The sequence below is a fragment of the Chenopodium album genome, chromosome 10 (assembly GCF_948465745.1).
Source record: "Chenopodium album chromosome 10, dcCheAlbu1.1, whole genome shotgun sequence".
In the NCBI taxonomy this organism is placed as follows: Eukaryota; Viridiplantae; Streptophyta; class Magnoliopsida; order Caryophyllales; family Amaranthaceae; genus Chenopodium; species Chenopodium album.
Window position 1 is genome coordinate 33,173,203 of NC_137843.1, and position 23,843 is coordinate 33,197,045.

At 36.1% G+C, this 23,843-nt stretch overlaps 1 protein-coding gene across 1 annotated transcript in view; it reads left to right on the top strand.

Moving 5' to 3' along the window:
- The window catches only part of LOC145563890 (uncharacterized), a 30,239-nt gene extending 7,338 nt beyond the window's left edge, over positions 1 to 22,901 (top strand). Inside the window, exons 4-10 of the mRNA XM_081624289.1 lie at positions 764 to 817; positions 2,551 to 2,630; positions 9,513 to 9,612; positions 9,698 to 9,760; positions 21,754 to 21,877; positions 22,527 to 22,587; positions 22,804 to 22,901. Of these exons, the coding sequence (XP_081480415.1) occupies positions 764 to 817; positions 2,551 to 2,630; positions 9,513 to 9,612; positions 9,698 to 9,760; positions 21,754 to 21,777 (321 nt within the window). The 3' untranslated portion in view covers positions 21,778 to 21,877; positions 22,527 to 22,587; positions 22,804 to 22,901. The remainder of the gene's footprint in view (positions 1 to 763; positions 818 to 2,550; positions 2,631 to 9,512; positions 9,613 to 9,697; positions 9,761 to 21,753; positions 21,878 to 22,526; positions 22,588 to 22,803) is intronic.
- The last annotated feature ends 942 nt before the right edge of the window (positions 22,902 to 23,843 follow it).

The following is a 23,843-nucleotide window of genomic DNA, read 5'->3' on the forward strand; positions in this document are numbered from 1 at the left end:
TAGGCCTGAAAGTTGCTGTCTGGAATGGTCTTGACTCTTGTGAAGATGATTTAGTAAATGATCATATCTATGGACTAAGGTTCAATTGGTAAACATTAAAGGTTTGCTCCACTAAATTAAGATTTCAGATGTTGGGGCTGTTTTTTTTTTTTTTTTTTTTTTTTTATTTTTTTTTTATATAAAGCCTCGGATGTAGTTCAGAATCCCCATGTTTTTTTGTTTTATTTGTTTTATTTGTTTTGTTATACATTGGGTAAATTATTAAATCAGTAGCTCTTTATTCTCAGCAACTTGATACTATATAGGATGTTGACCCCTGTTTGATAGGTTGTAAGTATTTTATTATTCCTTCAACAGCTGGTATAACATGGTCAAAGGAATCATATAGTTTAAGGTTTGGCATTTATTATATTCAACAACATGGATAGGGTTCTGTTAAATTTGAGAGTTTAAGGAGGAAGAAAAGAGAAGAGAGAGAAGGCAGCCATTGAAGTTGAGTTTGAGTTTGGAGGAAGAGAGAAAAATGAGAGTATTATTTTGTAGAATGAAATGATAGGATACAAGAGGTTTTAACCTGTTCTGTTTGGTTCTGTGCATCTTTTGTTGTCTTATTTTCCCCTTGTTGGCATGAGGCATTCCCTCCCCTCCCCTCCCATTCATCTCTTTCTCTTGACCTTTTGTTTTAACCAGTTAACTGTGTTTCAAATCTATTATAAATCCTTTTCTGATTGATATGCAAATTCTTTGTTGTTTCTTTATATAGTTGCAACCGCACGAACCTTCTGTTGTTAGAAGAGCTGTGAACCATTTTTTACAGGTAACTTCATGCTGTTCAGACTTTTTTATTATAAAGAAATTTGTGGTTTGTACATTAGTTTTATACAAAGTATATATATTTATTATTACCATTGTATTTTACTGTACAAAGGACTGTTCATGTCTTGTGGTCAACACACGATAAGCCCTCTTGCCCTTCATCTTCTTCCAGCTTTTGAATGAGATGTTAAATGGATAAACTTTCCCTCTAGCTTACAAATGTCTGCAAGCTCTTGTGGGCATTGTGTGGATTATGATACCTGAAACAACGCCAATAAGTATAATAAGGCAACAGACACTTTAGGCCCTGTATGGTTCAACTTGATTCAAATTATTTCAATCAAGACAATACATCCTCATACAAGATAAGTTCATGACACACTCATAATAAAATATAAACTTCTTTTCTTGACAATTTCAGTATTTCACACAAATAAAACTTTTTCTAACAGAATAATATTTTTTTCATAGATAACAGTGAATCGATAATATAAAGTAATATATTTCATATTGCCTAACTGAATCCAAGGCTTTTAACGAACATTTGATCAGACAAGGGATCATATGAGACCAAAATTTGTCCATGACACAGAGTTTTTATTTTGGAATTGGTTCGCTTTGTTATCTAGGTATAGAACCACTTTTTGAAAGGAGGGAAATTGAAATTGAAATTGAATTTTGTATCTTATCCTTTTCACTTTGTTTGGATAGCTAGATAAAAGGGTTAGAAAGGAGAGGGAAAGAGGAGGAAGGGGAAGGGGAGGGGGGTGTTTTTCCTCCTAATCCCTTCAATTTTAGAGGGCTGGTGTCTACTAACGAGGAATGGAAAATCCTATCCATTCCCTCTTATCTAAACAAAGTGTTAGTTTTTTTTTTTTTTTTTTTTTTTTTTTTTTTTTTTTTTTTTTGTATTTTCTTTTGCTTCCAAGATATATATATTTTTTTGTCAATTGTTTAGTGAGGAAAATGGTTGATTAACTGATTATTGAGTCTCATACAGGTCTTTTGACAATCTTATAAATTAGGAATGGTGCATCCGAATGATTCTGTTGAATGCTTATGTTACTGCTCTTACTTCACCCTTTGGATTTTCTGTAATCTACACGAGTAGGATAGTTTTAGACCATTTGTATTCAATTGATTATTGATATTATGAATTTTTCTACTCTTACACAATTTTAAGTATATTTGAATATAATGAATCAACATAGTTTTGTAATATTGATTAGGCAATCTAAAATACAAATGGTCAACATTTAATCTACTTGTATAATATATAAAAAAGAAATTATGTTTCCTAATGATTGTGCTAAAAGCGTGTATTAGTGTTCTCACTTCACCCTGAAAATACAAATTTTTTTTTTTTGGTAATCCATGGTATCTGATTGTTGATATTTCATTTCAATTGGTTAATTTAGAGGCAGAGAGAGTCTAGAGTCTAGAGTCTGAGAGAGGTGATAAGTTTCTTAGATGTTGTGTGTTGTGAATTCTGATGAGTGTCACTAATATTGTCACCTTAAATGATATACACGATGATGCAAAGAGGAATAGTCTAACAAATATTCAATAGATCACTTGCTTTGTTTTTCATAAGGTGAATTTTTTTATTTTTTTTCCTAACAGCTATTATATTAGCCACCTACTATCATTTATTTATATTCAACATTTTTTCTTCTTGCCTCTTGCTTTTATGCTCGTTCAATAGCACTGATTACATTCTACTATGTGTGGCAGAAAGAAGGTGACATAATAGTTATTGATGTACGTAGTGTTCCCTCTGATTTTCATGCCAGATATAAGGCTCAAGAGCGCACGTAGGTATTTGTTTACTCCATGCCTATCCTTTTACTCAATTTGAGTGAATTAGATTATTTTTTTAATTAATTACTCTTTTTAAAGTATGACAATATTTTGTTTCAATCCATTTATGTGTGGTGTATGTGTCTGTTTGATGCCGAGAACTATAACCTAGGAGCAATATATGGCATGTCTGTGAATATTTGGTGTCCCTCTAATATGAAGAGAGCATAGGTGGGTGTGTGTAAAGAACAAATTACGGGGAATATTTGGTGCCCCTCTAATATGAAGAGAGCATAGGTGGGTGTGTGTAAAGAACAGATTACGGGGTAAGGGGAACGAGTAAGATGGTAAAAGGTGTGTATAATAAATTAGATAAAGTAGATTGGGTAGATAAAAATAGGAATACTCATTTCAATTATGCTGGATAATTCTAGATCTACTTCAAGCTTTGTCTAAATTTTATTTTTATTTATTTATGTATTTTTCCATTTTGTAAAGAAAGAAGAAAACTAGGCCTTTCTCCAAGTAGATGTTGTTAGGTTATGATCTTTAGCCACAATCGTTCTAGGAACTTGACAATAAAAATACTTAAGGTTATTACTTATTAGAGTCATACATGATTGATATGTATCTCTAGGTTCTTAATTTCCGCTCCACGAAATTAGGATTTCGGATGGCCAACATGGCGATATTGCATTCTTAGAGCCCGTTTTAACTTCCTATCCAAGAGAGCTGCAGCTTTTGTTAATGCGTGATGAAGTATTGCCAGAAGCTTTGATCAGATATTGATTCTAGGCTCTCCATGTCTAAGGCTCACTTGATAGGGCTTCCATGTAAACAAGGAAGACGTATGGTGATAATGGGTACCCTTGTCTAAGACCCACTTGCTATTGAATTAGCCATGTTGATTCTCCATTCACCAGAATTGTATTGAATAGGAATTTGTGTACACTTTGCATTAGCCTGTTGACCCACTTTTTGGGAAGTTCATTCTCTGTTTGACTTTCTCTAAAAAAAGTCCCTTCTTACAAAGTCACAGCCGCAAAATCATTTCCGATGTTTTTTTCATGTCTAATCCATGGTTCGAAAATGCGGTTTTGGTCGCGATATCGGTAAAGATCGTGTGTCGCGGTAACAAAAATGATGTGGTTGTCGCGGAACGGGTTGCGGATGTTGTGACCAAATTTAATTTTGTAGTTTTGATAGTTTTTTCACAATCTTACTCATAAATTTTGAAAATAATATATTTTTAAACATCTTTAATAGTCAATTATAATAATTATTATTATTCTTATTGTTAGATAGACCAAATCTCCAAACAGCTTAGAGCTCCACATCAGTGAGCATTTTTTTGCTCATGAGCAAAATTAATGAGCAAAAATGGGTAAAAAGTTACTACATCAATGAGCAAAGTGGAAAATGCTCATGAGCAACTTAGAAAATGCTCATAGGATGAGCAAAATTAATTGTGAACTGTTAAAGCGTGGGCCCCACTACTCATCCAAAATGACGCCATTTTTTTGCTTCCCACACCCCAAAACGACGCGCTTTGGGAAGTGCACTCAACACCCCAACATCAAAACGCGTCGTTTTGATGGGTGAGAAGCAAAAAAAAAAAAAAATTAAAGGCAGCCGAGAGGGGCGTGTGTCAACCCAACACAATTTTTTTTTCTCTATAAATAGAGATCCGTTTTGACATAATTTGGTATAGCTTCAAAAATCACAAAAATTCTCTATATTATTTTTACACCCAATTCTAGTAAGATTTAAATTATATTTTCTAATATTAAGTTCAAAAAGGTTATTTTTTTGTGTTTAGAAAATTTATTTTTTAGTACTTTAATATTTTTTAAAACATTATTAACAATATTTTAATTATAATATTGGTGCTTTTTAAGTATTTATTATTGTTGTTATTTTATCATACAATTTAATAGATCCCAACAACCCTAATTACTATCAACTTGCTCAACATTTTTCTGATTTAGGTGATGATTTCATCATTAGTCCCAATTTTCAACTATTCCTAAAAAGATTAGGAAACCTGTCTTCGCAAAATTCTGATCATCAACAAACGCCTCCACAAATTCCTAATGGAAACACTTATATTGAGCAACAAACTCCTCCCATTACTGTAGGGAGCAACTCTTAGTATGACGTGAGCCAAGAAGAAGTTGTTCTGGAGACACCAAAATCCCTCCACCACCTCCAAGGATTCCGATCAACCAACCAGTCGCTAAAGCGAGTCGCATTTGGTTATACCTAAAGCGAGTCGCATTTGGTTATACCTAAAGCGAGTCGCATTTGGTCGGTTGCTGTGGATGAAGCTCTAATTAGGTTATACCTAGAAATAAGTGATGATGCGCTTCGTGGTACGAACCAAAAGGCATCCGAACTTTGGCGAAAAGTTCATGTAGCTTACTGTAAAGTTGAAGCGGAGAAACCGCATATACTCCCGCCAAGACCTATGAAGAATTTGGAGACACATTGGAGAAGAATGTGGACTAGTTGCTATGAGGATGCTGGCAAACTTCCTGGAAGTGGAAGTGGTTACAACGAAGCTGATTGAATTAAAAATGCATCCAAATTGTTTTATATCTCCTCTAATCCACAACATAATTTTGCATTTCCCTATGGAGTGGAAATGATTAATAAAGACCCGAAGTGGAGGACAAAACTAAGATGGGGTCTGTCAAAGGAGGAACGAAAGGGTTGTGGTGCCAATGATGAGGAAGATAGTAGTGGAAGTGGGAAGAGGTCTAGGGCGGAGAGCGATAATGAATTCCGTATTGATGGATTTATGTCCGGAGGTCTACCACGACCTCACGGTGTCAAAAAAACGAAGGCTAAGCGTAAGGGCAAAGCAGTTGCTTCCGATAGTGCAATTTTGAGCATCAGTGAATAGATAAAGGCGTGTACTGAGGCACATTTAAGACAACAACGGTTGGAACTTGATAGAGAAAAGGAAAACAGGAAGCAAAAACAAGTTGGTTTAGCAAAGAAGAAGATGAATTTTGATATGTTGCAATCTCTTTTAGGAAGGACAACACCACTCACTCCGGCTGAAGAGGCCCACAAGGAAGAGTTACTTCAACTAGTTTACGATAGAAAATGATTGTATGTTTTTAAGTGTTATGATATAATTCTATATTTAAGTATTAACTAAAATTTAGGTTGTATTTTAGTGGTGTGAAGTTTTTTTTTAATTAGTTGTATTGTGAGGTTAGATTTTTCTAATTTATGTGATGAAGTTGAATTGTTGTAAGCAAAGACTAGTCATAATCACTGGTTTGTATTAACATGCATTGAATAGTCATGTCCTATTTATGTGAAACTTGACAAAAGTGGTCATGTCTCATTTATGTCCCTTGTCTTACTGTATTTTGAGTAGTCATGTGTCATTCATGTCAATTGTCTTGTTGTATTTTGAAAAGTCATTTTTCTTTTTTGTCAAAAAGTTTCTTTAATCACTCATCGAATTGTCATTCATATTTTTGACCTCCCATTGAGCGTTCATGCTTATAAATACTACTGAAACCATCTACACAAACACAATATAATCCAACTGCTCAAAATTATCAAAAATATCATAAGTATCACACAAACACAATGTTTTCCATTAGCTTAACCTCCGGCTCATCTGATTCTGATCAATACGTAGAATTTGATCATTTAGTTGACGAATTTGTCACAACCCATCTACCAACTTTGTTGTATAACCAAACACAAGCCCAACTCGTATTTAAAGTTGAATGTGATCCGGAGCGTAGAGGGGATACAAATAGAAGAGATAGGGAAAAGGGGCATGTACAGTTATTTAAAGATTACTTTGTGAGTAATTCAGTTTATAGCGACAAACAATTTCGGCGTAGGTTTCGAATGCAACGACCTTTGTTTTGTAGGATTATGAACAAGGTGGTCGAGGGGGATCAATTCTTCCAGCAGCGTAGGAATGCAGCTAGAAGGCTTGGGTTATCACCGTTGTAGAAATGTACCATTGCGATTAGAATGTTGGCGTACGGTACCTCTCCGGATGCTGTGGATGAAATTCTGTGCATGGCGAAACAACCTCCCGGAAGGCATTGCAACATTTTTGTCAAGGGGTTATTACACATTTTGAAGCTGAATATCTCAAAAGTCCCACAGTCGAAGATTTAAGGAGAATCTTGAATCAAAATGAAATGCGAGGTTTTCCCGGTATGATAGGTAGCATTGACTGCATGCATTAGGAGTGGAAGAATTGTCCTATGGCTTGGAAAGCGCAATATGCAGGCCGGAATAAAAATGCAACCCTCATTTTGGAAGTCGTTGCAGATCAAGATTTATGGATTTGGCATGCATTCTTTGGAATTCCTGGATCTTGTAATGATCTTAATGTCCTTTACCGTTCTCCGGTATTTGATGATGTTCTTCATGGCCGGGCACCCCAATTCATTTTTCCGTGAACGACGATGAATACAAGTTGGGTTATTACTTAGTTGACGACATTTACCCAAAATGGGCTACTTTTATTCAAGGTATAACATTTCCTCAACTTCAGAAGGATAAATTATTTGCTGATAAAGGACGTTGAACGAGCTTTTGGGGTTTTATAGGCTAGGTTTGCCATTCTACGACAACCCTCCCTTGTGTTTAACGAAGACATTTTGTGTGACATAATGAAAGCTTGTATCATTATGCACAACATGATTGTCGAAGATGAACGACACAACTATACTTGGGCCGAAGTTTCAAGAAGGTACGATGAACAAGATTGTCCACAAATTACAAGACCAACTACAAGTGCTATAGTTAACAACAACGAGCCTTTTGAGTTCAATGTTGGCCAACTGCTTAACGTTGATTTCGAGAAGAATGTCCGTATGTGATAGAGACACTCATGTTCAATTAAAAGCAGATTTAGTGGAACACATTTGGCAAAAATACGGTTCTATTAATGAGTAAAAAGTTCAATTGTCGTATAATAACATTTTAATATAGTCTAATGTAATCGTACGTTAATAATCTAATTTCATTAATTATCTTGGTTTGTAGTATGTATTAAATGTAATCGTACGCTACAAATTTAGCTTATGTAATGTAATGTAGTCGTACAATAATGATTTTTCGGCGTTAAAAATTTCTATATTATTAATTAATATTTAATAATTGTATTAAGTTAAATAATAGTATAATTGTAATTAGTAGCACTAAACTTCATTAACCAAAACATATTTAATAAATAATATGGTGATGTGTAAGAGAGAGAAATGTTGAGGTATGTGAAAAAGTAGGAGAGAGAATGATGAGCATTTTTTTTTTTATCACTAGTGGGATAAAATATGCTCATAAAAAATGCTCATGAGCAAATTAAGGTGGGAAGAGAGAGAAAGTGGCTAGAGAGAGAATGAACAAATTTTTTTTGCTCATTGATGTGAGTGCTCTTACTGATTTCTAAAGCCCAAAAAATAAATCCATGAAAAAGTAAAAAGTTTCTCTAGTTGCTACGTGTCTAGAGAATTTAAATTTTACTGGTCAACAATTGTAACCAGCTGTCAACAATTTCAAGGTAGTCAAGTGCATGTGACTGTGAGGAGATATAAAAAAATAAAGGAAAAGAAAAGTAGTTGCTGTCAGCTAGAGGAGAGAGAAACTTTGAAATTTGAAACACTCATCTTCCACTTCGCACCTCACATTTGAAGATACCAGCCACTGCAAAAAAGAAAAATAAAGGGAAAAACGCTAAAACTCGGCCGCATCAGGAATGTACTGGCCGAATCGCTCATAAATGCGCTGTATTTTAACAAGGCGCTACACATCAGATAATCTCGGTTTGGTAAAATTCAAAACCGCATCATCTCGGCCGATACGTTACAATGCGGCCGCATTTTTATACCCTGGTCTAATCCAGTCCACCAGTTCATAAGCTAACGAGTAGTTTTCAGCCATGAGTCTACCCTGCTGGACAAAAGCATTTTGAAATTTTCTTACAATCTCCCTAATGATTAGCATCATTCTGTGAACAAGGATCTTAAATTTCTTTTTAAACTGTATTGCACAATTCAATAGGTCGGAACTGCTTCACTTTACTGGCATTGCGTTTCTTAGAATTAAAAGTGATGAACGTTCTACTCTTCTCCTTCCAAAAGATGAACTCCATTAAAGAAGCTGTTTACCGCATCACAGTTGTCTGATTGAATCAGGTTCCAGTTTTTCTGAATGGAAATTTCATTTAAAGTGATCTTAACTTGCCAATTTCCAACTAGTCCAATTTTTTTTTTTTTGGGAGATCATAGCAAAATAGACTAGAGTGAACCATAAACTCAAACTTTTTTAATTGAGAAAACTATTACCCAAAGACAATAATCGTGTCTATGGCATGAGTTATCTAAACACCAAGTTTCCAATAGACCTAACATTACACCCATATCAGCAATACGCTCACAAAAGACCTTTGGTGTTAATCTCTTTTTCAGGGAATCCACAACCATAGAGTTTGTTCGCATATGTTCCATAGACACCTTTTCTTCTCTAAACTCTTTTCTTTAACATGGAACTTAATTTCAATATGTTTGTCTTTGATGAGCGCTTGTTGTTATTAAACAGTAGCACTGTATGTATGTTGTCGCTTAATTTCTGTAGAGGTCTTTCAATACCATCTACAATTCATAATGGCAACTTTCTGCAACTATAATGCATGATTAGATTCTTCAAACATGCTATGAACTGTGCCTCTATAGTAAAGGTTGCTTTAGGTTCCTGTTTAGCATTCTTCCAGGGCTTTTCCTGCAAGCAGATAAACATTGAAGAAGATCTAAAGCTATCATGGCATTCAACGTAATTGGGTTTCATTATTTGAAGACTTGTAATGTTCTGTGTGAAATTGTAAATCTGAGTTTTTCTAATTTTGTATGTAGGTATTATTATCGCTTGCTATCAGGTCCAGAATCACTGTCAACATTTGAGAGAGATCGGGCGTGGCATGTTCCTGAGGAACTAAACCTTCAAACTATGCAGGTCGGTTTGAACTTTGAAGTGGTTGTCTTTTTATTAATATTAATGTTTTAGGGTGCTTTAATTGTGATATCTTCTTTTTCCATAGGAAGCATGCAAGGTTCTTGTTGGACACCATGATTTCAGTTCATTCAGGGCTGCTGGTTGTCAGGTTCATTCTCCCTTCTTGACACTTGATAGTTCAAAGTCATGCATTGGGTTTTAGGGCAATACGTATCTGTTAAAAAATTATCTATTTATGCCCCCACAGAACAATTACAACCTTGAATAATCACTAATTTCACGGTTCTCATTCTCATTAGTGTATTTAACAGATCGGTAATTTTTCTGATAAATTTCCTGTAATGTTTTCCTGGGATTGCCCAGATGTTCTAAGTAATGTACAAATTCATCAACATTATGGACATAGGTTTGACTTGGTTAACTTTTGCTAGAATGGATGCTCAACTGAACCTGAATGTCTTGGTTTGCTTCATGTAGTTGCTTTTTTCTGACTGTCATCTATTGCAATTTAGCTTCATTGTTTATACTTTGAGGTGAATGTAGATTGTACACACTTCACCTCAAGCATATTAGTGAACTGAGCGTTTTTCTGTTAACACAATTTTTTTTTTTTTTTTTTTTTTTCTTTCTATAATTTATAGTGTAGAAGCAAGGAACTGGTGTTGGTCATTTTTGTATGAATTAAATTAAACCTATTATCATTAACCAGCTTCAGGAACCCTTCCCTCAAAAAGCTAGATCATATTGCTCATGTCAAACTTGTTATGTTTTGACTAGTATTTAGATAAAATTTCCCAAAACAAAAATTCTACAGCATGTTTCACCTGCATTTATTGACTGAATAAGCAGAATAGTACAGATTGTACAAGGATACCATATACTTCCTCTGTCTCTTTATTAAGTGTCAAACTTACTAAAAGCGGCCATTTTTGACGAACTATATTTTAATACTTCCTCCCTTTTTTAGTGCACCATTTTCCTTTTTTGGAAGTTGCATATTAATTGCACCATTTCTATTTTGGGTATGCTTTTATACACTTTTTGTTTATGTTCACACACCAAATACCCATCTTATTCTTATTCACATGTGGTATTTACCTACTCTCGTTTTGTTTGTAGTCACATGGGCATTTTTGTGATTTTATTTTATCCTTATTCTTTGCGCCCAACCTAAATGGTACAATTTAAAAAAAATGGAGAAAGTATTATATTTCTCTCCTCTCACGGTCCCCACTCAAACTCGCTACTTTTTTTTTTTCTCATTATTTTTTTCATACATTTCTTTTCAATAAATTATTAACACCACTATTTTCTTTTACAATTTTTTAATACCTTTTCTGCCCTACTCTCATCTTTGGAAAATTTGTCAAAAAAAATCTTTTAAAAGCACCATTTTGCAAAAGAAAACCCGAATGTGAATATTTTTGTTTAAGACAACCTAATCCCTCTAATTCACTTCATTAACCTCTAATTTTTTTTAATTACCCTTTAACTCTCACTTAACCATTTAATAATTAAGTTAATTTATTAAAAAAAAAAAAAAAACAAAAATCACCACCTTTACCACCAGCTAGCAGCCAACCTCCCTTTCTCCCTCCCCTAACAACAATTAGGATACTGCCGCACCATTCAACACCTTTGCACCTCCATCGCAGCAGCCTCCACTGCCCCATCTCCAACCCAACAATACCTCGCCACCATCCCTGCCCGTAGCTCCCTCTCTTCTCACTTAAACCCCAACAGCACAGCTGCCGCATACTACTGCCACCACCTCTCGCCAGCAACCGCATAGCAGCAATTCCTCCCTCAACCAACCTAGCAGCCCAATTCGCCATCTAATCCAGCTCTGTTCGCGCCCCAATCGACCACCAACGACCACAATTCTCCATAATTAATATTTAACAATGGTGAAAAATTGAGGAGAGAGAAAACAGGGATTGTTTTATGGTGGTGGAAGGGAAGGGGGAGGGCTGTCCATGTTAGGGAAGGGGAAGGGTAGTCCGGCTTCGAATCTCAAATAATCAGCTCTCTCGGGAGATTCCCGCTGGAATATTTAACTTGCCGAGTTGGCCAAGGTTGATCTTAATGATAATGAATTTTCGGGTGAGCTTCCGGCGGAGATGACTAATGGTTGCATCGGCGAGCTTGACTTGTTAGTAATAGGTTCACCGGGAAAGTACCTGACGTGGGGAAAACTAGGCCGTTGAACTAATCCTCCCTACGGTCAAACAAATTTATAATCACTCAACTACCTAAATACAAGTATAGAGGTAAGTCAAGGGTCGAACCACTAGGAACGGTTATGTTCAAGTATTTCTAATTTACGCCTAAGCTAGGTCGAAGTCTAAGGTGAAAGGTAGTGCTATTCTACTTCCTAAACCAAGCAAACAAATGAAACACTAGGGAGTGGGGATCAACATGCATTCATGATAATCAAGCTAATTAGGGAGTCAAGCAATGCAAAGACAAATAGTAGGAGCAATTAGGAGCATTCAACTAATCATCTTCATACTTTCTAACATAGATTTCTCTAGTGTTAAACAATAGGAAGAAACATAATCAAATACTCAACCAATTATGATCAAATCAATATCAAGTGGCCATGTCAATCAATTCAATCATGCAATCAATGCTAGCAATCATGGTTAGCTATTCCAATTAACTAAGCAACATGCAAACCTCTATGAATCAATTTAATCACAACACAAGAACTACTCAAATTCCCAAATCAACCTCAATCCATCAATCACACATGTTTACCCAAACCCTAGCAAGTAAACTACTCAAGAAACATGATCAAAACTACTATCAACTATAGAGAACAAGAATCAACAAAATATCAAGAATAATTACTCTAATCAAACATCAAATATCAAAATCAAACCAAACAAACATCAAATTAAACAAAGCAATTGAATGAGATAGAGTTTAGAAATGCTCATTGATAGTTAGGAAGATCTCCAACACAATTGTCACACTTGCATCTTCAATCTCTCAATCACCATTGAAATTCTTCACTTTCTCTCTCTAAAACTACTCCTAATCTAGAGAGAGAAGCTCTCAACCTAAGAGAGAGAAAACTATTCTAAAACTAAAGAATTACATGAATGAAGAATAAAGGAAACCAAAAACTATATAAACAAAAGGAGAAAAGAAGCTTAAAATCGTAAAAGACCCAGAAACCCGCGCCCGCGGAGAAATCGGCCGCGCCCGCGGAGAAGAACGGACACCCCGATAGCCGCGCCCGCGGCCCAAGCCCGCGCCCGCGGGGCCAAGGCCCGCGCCCTCGGGGAGCCCTCGGGACAACCGCGGGTGCTTACTGCCCAAAACCGGCAGTTTTGGAGCTGCAGCAACCCCGCGCCCGCGGCAGAATTTCAGGGCTAACTTCGGAAGGCTGTAACTCTCAATCTATGAATCGTATGAGGGCGTGCGACCTATCATTGGAAAGCTCTTTAAGTCTAGTTTCCAACCCAACTTGAATCACATCAATCCGATCTGTAGAACTTGAGATATGGCTGAAACAATGCACAAAGGTCCTATTTGATATTTTGCAATCCTTCGTTTTCCTTTGTTTCAAACCCAAATTCAATTCCGAAAAGTGGATATTGATGCTAGTGGGAGCTATTTTCAAATTCCATGCATATAGCCCGCGACGTACCTACAAAACAACACAAAGAAACATAGAAGCAAGAGAAATAGCCGAGAAATGAATAAAATGATAAGAAAACCATTAAAAGCATGCATTTCTCTAAACTAACACAAAAACACGCGAATCGAGCATTATTCTCTAAAAACATGACATAAACGACTACAAAGGAGCATAGAAATATAAGGAAAACATAGCCTAAAGGTGCCATAAATGGCACGGATCAAATTCCCCCAAGCTAAACTTTTGCTCGTCCTCGAGCAAAACAAAATCCAACCCAAGGGAAAAATGATGACATTATTCAAGCAAATAAAGAAGCAAGAGAACTAGAGAAGATGGGAATATACACTAACTCACTTTCGTAGGAATCACGGTCAATTTTAGCAACCAAAGACAAGCCATTTAAACCCCTAGATCGCCCTAGAGGACGAGTGATGCTCTCGTAAGGGTATCCTAAGAGTTTACCCATAACTCTCATAATAATACAAATAAGGCAAAGCATGAAAAAGAAAACAAAATACAAGAAAAGCAAACAAATGTTCATGAAAGGACTTTTGCAAATGTACAAGCACAAGTGAATGCAAATCTTTCTAAACAAGTAAGGGAGTGCACGCTATAAGATACCTAAGGTTGATTGAAACATAAATATGCTAAGCATAGGAACTAGTTATCACACTCCACTTTCATCCCAAATAGTCTTACCGCGTTCCCCCTACTAATCTCATATCTCCCCTTAGTGAGCATCTCATAGATTCCGCGAAGGAACCGGAAAAAAAAAAATAAATTTTTGGCTACTCGACATCTTGACTTCGCATCCCCTTTCCTTAGGCAATGACCCATGATTCCCTCCCCCGAATAGTGACTCAACTTTCTAGGTCGAAAGGTCTTTCCCAAAGGTTGTAACGTAAGGCATAAAGGGGTAAAGGTAGGCTAAAATTTAAAATTTGGTGGTTTTCCTAAAAAGAGTGAAGCAAAAGGGTGATCAATCCTTAACAACACGATTAAGAAATCACCAAACAAATGAAAAGCAACACCCCCAAGCTTATTTGAAGCTATACTCACAAGAAATATATACAAAAAGCGTAAACGCTTCTCCCCCAAGCTTAAATGAAGCATTGTCCTCAATGCTTAGAAGGAGAAAAGAATACATCAAAATATTTTTGAATTTTCACTTTTTCAATTAATTTTTTTTTCTTTTTTTTTTACTTAAACTTGCAATGTCCTCGCCTTTTGCTAAATTCGGACGGCTTTTTCTATAATGCAATTTATTAGTCCATGCCTTTTATGATTAAGGACGGCTTTTACTCAAACACTTGCCATTATTCACAAAGAAAACTTAACACAATCTTGCACTCATAAAAACCAAACATCCAACTTATTCAACACAAACTCCATCATACATGATCAATTTGCTTCACAAAAAAAAACAAGAATAGAAAGAAAATGAAACAAAAGGCCAAAGAACTAAAGATGTGGCTTGAAAAGAAAGAAATAGGCTCAAATGGTTGCAAGAAGGCAAATGGAAACCCAAAAACAAATATGAATCAAACTAACCTAAAAATGAAAAATATCACCCCGAAAAAGGTGCCTTTGTCCTCCCTAGATAGCTCGGTCTCGGGTTTAAGAATCATACATCAAGCTTTATAGATTAGGCTTGCAAAGTCAAGGACCCCATGCCGCTCATGCAAGAATATGATGAAAGCTTGAACAATTATAAATCTCACATGGTTGTAGCAAAAACTCACTAAGGTTGTCAAATCGAAGATAGGGAGCAACTACCAAACATGCCACAAACAAGTAGAATCCGGCTTCATGATCCCCCTAGTTCTAGACAACTACCTTAGCATGCTTTATCCTAGAATCAACCAAACGTAATCTCAAACCGTGCACACCACTACCATTTAGGAAGAAAAACATTCAATTATACAAGTCCAAATGTTATTATGTGCAAAGCAAGAACAGAACAAAACACATTGCAAATTTGCCTTGATAGAAACAAAAATCTTTTTGGAGTTTTTCAAAATATAAGAACATGGAAAAGCATATACAAAGGTTCATAGCATATATGAATCAACATCCCACCAAACATGATAGAATACCCTCCCCCAAGCTTGAATGAGACATTACACTCAAACATAAATTATATAATCCATGGGAGGGGAACACAAAGAGATCAATCCAACAAACCATCATATGTCCAACAAGTCATCATCCACTAGAGAAAGAGCAAGGAAGGATATTACCGGATATTAGGTGGGTGTAAATACCCGCAAATGACCCAATTTTACCCTTTCAAGGCTAACAACCTCTAGTGTTGAATTTGCCTTCCTTATGCTAGCAAAAATAGGAGTCAACCTTCCTTGATTCTTGATCCATATTGAAGCACCAAAGTATATCAAGTCATGTACCTAGCAAAAGGCACACAAACATTTCCATGAGATAAAATCTAATCTAAAAAGAAAATAAAATGAAAGCAATAAAACACGGGTTACTTCCCGAGAAAGGCTTGCTTAAGGTCCAAGCTTGACCGCTCTAGAAAATAATAATTCAACGCACGCAAGAGCTTGTCAAATGCACTACTACACATTTCATATGATAGAAGGTAGGCAAATGACGGGATAAGAACGTGCAACAAGATCGTTGCACGTAAGTGAGAAGGGAGATGCCAAAAGAAAGAAGAAGAGGGATCAAAAGGAAAAACAAGAAAATAAGAAGAAGAAGGGGGAATAAAAGAATGGAAAGAAAAAGAAAAAGGCAAATCCTCCTCACTAGAATATTTTTGGGTGACAATATCACCCCTTTCCTCAATCGGGGACAAATGAGCCACATAAGAACCGTCATAGACAAGAGGGTCCCCAATAGGCTCATTAACAAAGGAAGGGAGGGACATAGGAGTGTAGGGGATATGGTTGAAATTCCTCGAAAAAGGGACATGTGAGGAGGGAATAGGAGCTATGGTCTCGCAAATGAACTCTTCCTCACCACCATGCCTCAAATCACCAATTAGAGCATGAAAATCAATCATAGAATCCTCAAAAGAAGAACACTCATGATCAACATCTCCCTCAAACATCCAACTTCCAAGAGGAACTACATAATCCCCTCCATCACAACCATGGACAACAACTCCCTCAACTTCCTTAAAGCCTAAAGTCTCAAAGCCATGCATGAATGGATGTAAATTCATTTCAAACTCATCTCTCTCACATGAAGCATTCTTAATAAAATCACTCAAAAGGCTATGGGTTTTCATTTGACACTCAAAAAACATATTAGACATAACCTCAAGTGAATCCAAATACTCATGGATAGAAGAATCACAATCATGCACTAGAGACTCGTCAAAATGGGAAAGAGGGGTAGGATTTTCAAAATCAACACTCTCTTAATTCTCAACTCCTTCACCATCACTCAAATGCTCACAAATGGGATCCTCACACTCTCTTGGTTGCTCAAAATCATCATCATCATCCTCATTACACACATTAAATAGGGATTTTTCACAAATAAGCATCAAGGATGACAATTGGCCTTCTAACTCTTCTTTTCTTCTCTTTCCTTCCTCAAGACGCTCCTCACTCTTTTTCATTATCTCTAATTGACCTCTCATAGAATTAAGAATCATCTCCTTACTAGGCCCAAACTCATTATCAAGCTCAATGTGCCTAATTTGAGATTCAAATATATCAACAAGAGATTCAAAAGATGTAGAAGGTTGAGGTTCAATAAGAGGAGAAGAAATACAACCAAGATTGGAAGAATCAACATTAAGATCATGAGCATATACATCACATTGGGGAGTGGGGGCACAATCAAGAACATGAGATTCATCATCAAGGGAACGAAGCACATCACAAGAAGGCATGGTAAATAATGAAGAATATTGAAACACACCATTAGCATCAACTTGAGCATGTACTTCATCATTATGAACAAAAGGGGAAATAGAGTTGAAATCATGTATTCTAAGTTCACCAATAGGATCATGTGACAAATCATGGGAATTCATGCTAATATTAGAAGAATCAACACATTGCATATCAATATTAGGATCATGATTACCCCTACTATAGACATTCCTAGCAAACCAAACATAAAAATCCCAAGCATCATCAATAGACAATGCTTTAAATTCACCATTATGCATGCATTCAACTTCATCCCTAGTTTGCTCATTCAAACCAAAATAACAAATCTCACAAGCCTCCCAAAGACTACAACAATTATAATAAAGAAATCTCTCTAGTCTATTAAAATATTCACAAAAAGACTCATTGTCAAATTGAGGAAATGAGAGACATGCCATTTTATATAAAGCAAATAAAAAGAAATAAAAGAAAAGTATACACAAAGACCTAGACTCAAGCAATTAAAAACACTCAAACATAGACACCGTTCCCTGGCAACGGCGCCATTTTGACGTGGGGAAAACTAGGCCGTTGAACTAATCCTCCCTACGGTCAAACAAATTTATAATCACTCAACTACCTAAATACAAGTATAGAGGTAAGTCAAGGGTCGAACCACTAGGAACGGTTATGTTCAAGTATTTCTAATTTACGCCTAAGCTAGGTCGAAGTCTAAGGTGAAAGGTAGTGCTATTCTACTTCCTAAACCAAGCAAACAAATGAAACACTAGGGAGTGGGGATCAACATGCATTCATGATAATCAAGCTAATTAGGGAGTCAAGCAATGCAAAGACAAATAGTAGGAGCAATTAGGAGCATTCAACTAATCATCTTCATACTTTCTAACATAGATTTCTCTAGTGTTAAACAATAGGAAGAAACATAATCAAATACTCAACCAATTATGATCAAATCAATATCAAGTGGCCATGTCAATCAATTCAATCATGCAATCAATACTAGCAATCATGGTTAGCTATTCCAATTAACTAAGCAACATGCAAACCTCTATGAATCAATTTAATCACAACACAAGAACTACTCAAATTCCCAAATCAACCTCAATCCATCAATCACACATGTTTACCCAAACCCTAGCAAGTAAACTACTCAAGAAACATGATCAAAACTACTATCAACTATAGAGAACAAGAATCAACAAAATATCAAGAATAATTACTCTAATCAAACATCAAATATCAAAATCAAACCAAACAAACATCAAATTAAACAAAGCAATTGAATGAGATAGAGTTTAGAAATGCTCATTGATAATTAGGAAGATCTCCAACACAATTGTCACACTTGCATCTTCAATCTCTCAATCACCATTGAAATTCTTCACTTTCTCTCTCTAAAACTACTCCTAATCTAGAGAGAGAAGCTCTCAACCTAAGAGAGAGAAAACTATTCTAAAACTAAAGAATTACATGAATGAAGAATAAAGGAAACCAAAAACTATATAAACAAAAGGAGAAAAGAAGCTTAAAATCGTAAAAGACCCAGAAACCCGCGCCCGCGGAGAAATCGGCCGCGCCCGCGGAGAAGAACGGACACCCCGATAGCCGCGCCCGCGGCCCAAGCCCGCGCCCGCGGGGCCAAGGCCCGCGCCCTCGGGGAGCCCTCGGGACAACCGCGGGTGCTTACTGCCCAAAACCGGCAGTTTTGGAGCTGCAGCAACCCCGCGCCCGCGGCAGAATTTCAGGGCTAACTTCGGAAGGCTGTAACTCTCAATCTATGAATCGTATGAGGGCGTGCGACCTATCATTGGAAAGCTCTTTAAGTCTAGTTTCCAACCCAACTTGAATCACATCAATCCGATCTGTAGAACTTGAGATATGGCTGAAACAATGCACAAAGGTCCTATTTGATATTTTGCAATCCTTCGTTTTCCTTTGTTTCAAACTCAAATTCAATTCCGAAAAGTGCATATTGATGCTAGTGGGAGCTATTTTCAAATTCCATGCATATAGCCCGCGACGTACCTACAAAACAACACAAAGAAACATAGAAGCAAGAGAAATAGCCGAGAAATGAATAAAATGATAAGAAAACCATTAAAAGCATGCATTTCTCTAAACTAACACAAAAACACGCGAATCGAGCATTATTCTCTAAAAACACGACATAAACCACTACAAAGGAGCATAGAAATATAAGGAAAACATAGCCTAAAGGTGCTATAAATGGCACGGATCAGTACCGCCGGCAATTGGAAACTTGAAGATGCTTCAAAAGCTTTCTTTGCAGAATAATCAATTTTCCGGCGAGATTCCGGCGGAAATGTTTTGCTTAAGTTAGTTTCAAGGGTTGAATGTGAGTGCTAATAATCTTGAAGGTGAAATTCTAGTTAGGGTTTCGAAACCGATGGTCGCCGGCGGGGATAAGGGGGAAAGAGAGGGCCGGTCGCCGGTGGAGGTAGGACGCCGGGGTGGGGGACCTGGGTGGCGGGTTTAGATGGGGGTGGTTGGCTGGTGGTTAGGTGTGTTGGTTTTTTTTATAAATTAAATATAATTATTAAATAATTAGGTGGGTTAGAGGGTAATTAGAAGAAATTAGAGAGTAATTAAGTAAACTAGAGGGTAATTAAGTAAACAGGTTTCTTTTTTCAAAAAAAATGAACATGGTGATTTTCTTTAACTAAAAAGCTTTTAAAAGGTATTTTTTTTGCAAAATGGTGCTTTTAAAAGATTTTTTTTTTTTGACAAAATTTCCTATTATATTATAGTGAATTGATTTACCTAAAATTATGTTTCAGTGAAAGTGTATACCGTATACGCTGAAAACAAGTCTAACAATGAAAATTGAAAAAACTAAATATTCAAGATTAGGGACACTAGTAGTTTAAAAAGGAGTATTGTGTAATTAAGGGGGTATTGCAAGAAATTATGTAAGCATGTGGTGTATCTCAAGACCAACGAGCCTATTAAGTATTAGGAGATGATATTATATTTCTCCTCTTCAAGGCAATCATAAAAACCGTGAAAACAAATTTTAGGGGTTGAATTTCTTATATTTAAGTAATAATGAAAAATATTGTTTACTTTGGCACTGATTTTGATTCAATTATGGCAAAAGGGCTCTTATTACGTAACTTGTTTTAGGTTTATATGGTATCTTATTCCTGAAACTTACCATGATTTAAAGATTTAAATGGCAGTTGATATGATTGAAAATAGTCGATAGTATTAACCGTTTAATTGAACACTATGCCCCTTTTAAAACTATTGGTACCCCCTTAATTGTATATTGTATTCTTATTTAAGTAGCAAAAGATTCAAATCCCTTTAATTATATACAATACTCTTTTTTATACTACCAATAGCCCTTTATTATAGACTTAAATGTTTTGTTTATATATATACTACCTCTATATCTTATTTTGTGCAACAAAATTAATGACACAATTCCCAAGACAAAAATATAATGCTGTTTAACAAAACAAAGGTTTGTGGTTGAGGTTTAGGAGAGAGAAAATGAGGATAATTAATAAAATAAGGGCAACCACCTCCAATGTACCCTTTCACTTGCACCAGGGTGAGCGCTTAATTAGTTAATTTAGTCTGGGCGAGGCGTTTTGGGCTAGGCTTAATTAGTTAATTTAGCCCCGAAACAACAACCAACCATCCTCCCTTCTCCCTGAAATCACCACCAACCACTCGTCCTCTCCTCGAAACCACCACCACTTACCATCCATCTCCTCGGCCGAAACCACTACCACTCACCCTCCCTCTCCCCGCTCGAAACCACCACCACCTCCACTCACCCTCCCTCTCCCCTAAACCAGCCACCACTCAGCCCCTCTCTCCAAACCACCACTAACCACCCTATAGAAAAAAGATTAAAATTGGAAATTATTACCTTTCCATCATCAATTAGGGGTTTATTTGGTCAAGTTTGTCTAGAGTGTTCATGGTCAAATTTTAACAATAAAAACCTCAACCCTAAGTTTTAATTGTATTGTAGAAACAAAGAAGAAGAGAGAGGATCCCGGCAGTGACCCGATTTAATGTGGAGGGGCGGCGGTGACGACTGTTATGGGGGAGGAGGAAGAGGCAGTGATCCCATCTGATGAAGAGACAATGACCAATGGTGGTGGTGAGGGAGGGGAGAGAAAATATGGTGGTGGTGGCTGTGACAGAAGAGAGAAAAGTGGTGGAGAGGGTGGCTTGAGAAAGGAGAGAGAAAATGTTGGTGTGGGGGGTGGATGTGGTGTGAGGGAGGAGAGCTGGGTTAGAGTTTTTATTGAGGGATGATTAAGTTAGGTTAATAAGTTAATAATATATGATTTAATGTGTTGATTGAATTGATGTAAGGGTTTGCTGGTAAATTTACGTGAAAAGGGATTTATTTTTTTGTTGCAAAAAACTTGTATCATCTGTTTTGGCACTAAAAATTTATTGAAAGGAATTTCTTCTATATCGTGTTTTCAGTTTTCACTATAACACTTGTTTTATTAATTGCTGCTTTTCTTCAATATTACTGGCTAAGTCTCCCGTTAGAACATTAGATGAGCTTCATGTCACCGAATCTGTTTCTGTTCCGTATTTTCCATCCTTTGCTGAGAGGGAGCAGTGTAATATCAGTGTTCAGGATTCTCCAAACAATAATGGAGAAGAGCTCACTGAATCTTGTCAACAGTTTGGAATAAGGAGAAGACACCGTTGCTTGGTAGTTAAAGCACGTTCACGCTCCTTTCTATATCATCAGGTTGGTTTTTCTTTCAGAATATTTCGAGGGGGGATTTGGTGGGTGCATTCTCTTTTATTTCCCTTAAATATGCATTTATGTATACAACAGAAACTTTCTGGAAAGCTGCACAAATAATGTAGCTTTATGCCTAACATGAAAGCTATGACATTAATAAAAATTTATGAATGTCTTTTTATAAAGTCCTGTGTATATATGATCATTGGCAATGCAAATGTCAAAGAGAATGAGTAGCGTTACGTTATGCTGGTATCCTTTACCCCTTACCTGTGGTTTTGTGAAGACTGGTAATAGTAATGCTAATGAAAGTCATATGTAGTGTATATATGAACAAAAATTAAAATTAAAACTTCATAGGAATGAGTGAACCCAGCAGCTAGAGGGGAAGGATAGAGAGGAAATAGTATTGAAGGTTATTTGAAAAGTAGCAAGAGTTATGTGAAAACCGGACTACATTTTCTAAGTAAAATAAATTCATGAATGTGTTACCCTAAACCTCAATAAACATTTTAATATTATATTATATTCTTGGATTGAACTTTTTTAAATAAGAAAATGGCCTATGTAGACTGCTTCTACCCCATGACATAAATCTTTAATAAATTTTTTTCGTATTATTTGTGTTCATGGATATGCCTAATCTGTTCAGGTGAGGTTGCTCGTTGGTGTTCTCAAGTGTGTTGGCACAGGACAAATAACAGTTGCTGATGGTGTGTTTTTTGTATTTAGTTATACATTTGAATCTCTTTCTCCTTAATCTTTCTTTACCTTAAACTGTTAGTTTTTTTTTTTTCTTTCATTTTTGATTCTGTGTGTGTGTCTCTGTTTGATTTACTTTAACTTGTTATTTGTTTCCTGTTTTTTTCGCTTTGTGTATGAGGCCTGTAAGGGTTAATTCTGAGACTAATGTGATAAATTATTGTCAGTGAAATGTATCCTGAATGCAAGATCCGTTACTGCTGCAAGTCCCATGGCTCCTGCTTGCGGCTTATACCTTGGACACGTTAAATATGATTTCAACTGATGGTGAATTTTTTCTGGCTGAAAAAACCGTGCTGATTTTGACGGAATTGGTTGGGGTATTCTTTTCAGATTTATGGTGCCCGTATTTTGTTTTGATCTCCTTTTGTGGGAAATCTTAATAGCAGCATATTCCAGGATACTAAGATTTTGACATTTATTCATTGTTGTTGGCTTTATATTTGTGGCATTAGGAACAAAACAATTCAATGGTATCTTACAAATTACAATGTTAATATTAACTAAAAAGTTTTCACAAATGCTCGTCATTGATCATTTCTTTACAGAGTATTTTTAATGCATGGTTGATGTGCATTGATCTTTTTCAATTACAGAAACTTTCATATATCTGCAAACATAAATGGTCATGATTCTGGTAAATACCTGTATCAAACTTGAGCAACTTTATGTTCAATGCTTCACAACGCATTTTTATTTTCTTGTTTGTACGTTTGTGCCATTAGAGTTGAGTTTAAATAGATGGTAACAAACTAACAATGAACAAAATTTGTTCACTAGGATGAAGCTTTAGAATTTTATCTTAACAATGAACAAAGCAAAGTTTGTTGAAGCAATCTCTGTAGGAGCTTTCGAACGAACTTTTGTCCAGAAAAGTCGAAGTGGGGAATTTCACTTTGAAAGCATAAAATGATCAATTTGACTGATAATAATCAAAACTATTGTCGAAAGGCCAAAAAATAGTGCAGCTCGTTTGCCCAATTAACATGGGACTTATTGCTAGGACTGCGCAATGGTCCAAAAAGGAATTGGAATCCCAGAGTTTCAAGGATCGGAGGTAGGACTTGATTAATTTGATTAGGCTTTATGACTCATTAGATCAGTTTATGCTTTTTTTTTTTTTTTTTTTTTTTTTTTTTTTTTGGTACTGGTTTAATTTTTAAGTGCATCAATTTGACTTTGCATAATTTTAACTTTTAAGAAGGTG